General features: G+C 47.4%; 2 protein-coding genes across 2 annotated transcripts in view; one reads left to right on the top strand and one right to left on the bottom strand.

Annotated features, from left to right (window-relative positions):
- EMH_0008980 (uncharacterized protein) overlaps positions 1-209 on the top strand; it is a gene marked incomplete at both ends in the record, with an annotated part of 4,985 nt that extends 4,776 nt beyond the window's left edge. Inside the window, one exon of the mRNA XM_013498532.1 lies at positions 18-209. Within this exon, the coding sequence (XP_013353986.1) occupies positions 18-209 (192 nt within the window). The remainder of the gene's footprint in view (positions 1-17) is intronic.
- A 99-nt stretch (positions 210-308) lies between these two features.
- The window catches only part of EMH_0008970 (uncharacterized protein), a gene marked incomplete at both ends in the record, with an annotated part of 3,965 nt that continues 3,091 nt past the window's right edge, over positions 309-1,182 (bottom strand). The window contains 2 exons of the mRNA XM_013498531.1: positions 309-550; positions 720-920. Of these exons, the coding sequence (XP_013353985.1) occupies positions 309-550; positions 720-920 (443 nt within the window). The remainder of the gene's footprint in view (positions 551-719; positions 921-1,182) is intronic.

Genomic DNA, 1,182 nt, shown 5'->3' with positions numbered 1-1,182 from the left:
CCCACTTGCTGCCGCAGTTGCAGCAGCAGCAGCAGCAGCGCCTGCAGGCACTGCAGCAGGAGCAGCAGCAACAACAGCAGCAAGCAGAACAACCTCTAGAGGCGGAGGAGGAGCAGCACCACCCCGCGCTGCAGCAGCAGCAGCAGCAGCAGCATTCTCCGGTTTCCCCGTCGCAGGAGGGCAGCCACACCAGACAGCAGCAGCTGTAGGGGCGCCCCCCAGCAGCAGCAACAGCAATAACAGCAGCAGCAGCAGTAGCAGCAACAGCAGCAGCAGCACCTACGGCTCCCTCTTTCTTTTATTCTTATCTACATGTCTGGCTGTGTGTACACCTCTCCGCGCCTCAGCTGCACCGTAGCTGCTGCAAAAGGCTTCAGCAGCAATTCCTGCTGCTGCTGCAGCAACTGCTGCTGCTGCAGCAACTGCAGCAGCAACTGCAGCAGCAACAGCAGCAGCTGAAGGATGTTTGCTGCTGCATCGTCTACTGTAGCTTCGGCGTGTTCTCTGTTGCTCACGCTGTGTACAGACAGCGTGTAGACGGCTGCCGCTACTGCAGCAGCAGCAGCAGCAGCAGCAGCAGCAGCAGTATCTTCTCTGCAGCAGCATCATCAGTTCAACCTGACTTAGCCATTTTTATAATTTTATTTATAAGCGTTTTTTGTTTTCTGCTGCTGCATGAAATACAAAAAAAGAGAATAAGTAGAGAAGACGGATCTAACCCTCTTTGCTTTTGCTGCTGCTGCTGCTGCTGCTGCTGCTTTTGCTGCTGTTGCTGTTGCTGTTGCTATTGCTGCTGCTTTTGTTGCTGCTACTTCTGCTTTGCTTCTGCTGCTGCTGCTGCTTTTGCTGCTGCTGCTGCTGCTGCTGCTGCTGTCCCCAGTAGTAGAGTGAGGGCCGTTTTTCGTTTGCTGCAGTGACGACTAAGCAGAAAAAAAAAATATATTGCTTCTGCCTCGTTATTAAAATAAAATTAAATTAAATTAAATAAATTAAATTAAATTAAATTAAATTAAATTAAATTAAATTAAATAAAAACCGAAAAAGAAACGCCAAGAGCAGAGAAAAATATTATTATGTTTCTCTTGTAATTATATTTGTTGTTATATGAATGAGGGTTTATAGAACAACAAAAACAAATAACCCCAGCAAAAGAAATACAACAAACCCTAAACACTAAACACT

This window comes from Eimeria mitis, genomic scaffold, assembly GCF_000499745.2.
Source record: "Eimeria mitis Houghton genomic scaffold, Emh_scaff350, whole genome shotgun sequence".
NCBI classification, from domain to species: domain Eukaryota; phylum Apicomplexa; class Conoidasida; order Eucoccidiorida; family Eimeriidae; genus Eimeria; species Eimeria mitis.
This window is presented reverse-complemented; position numbering and strand designations above follow the sequence as displayed.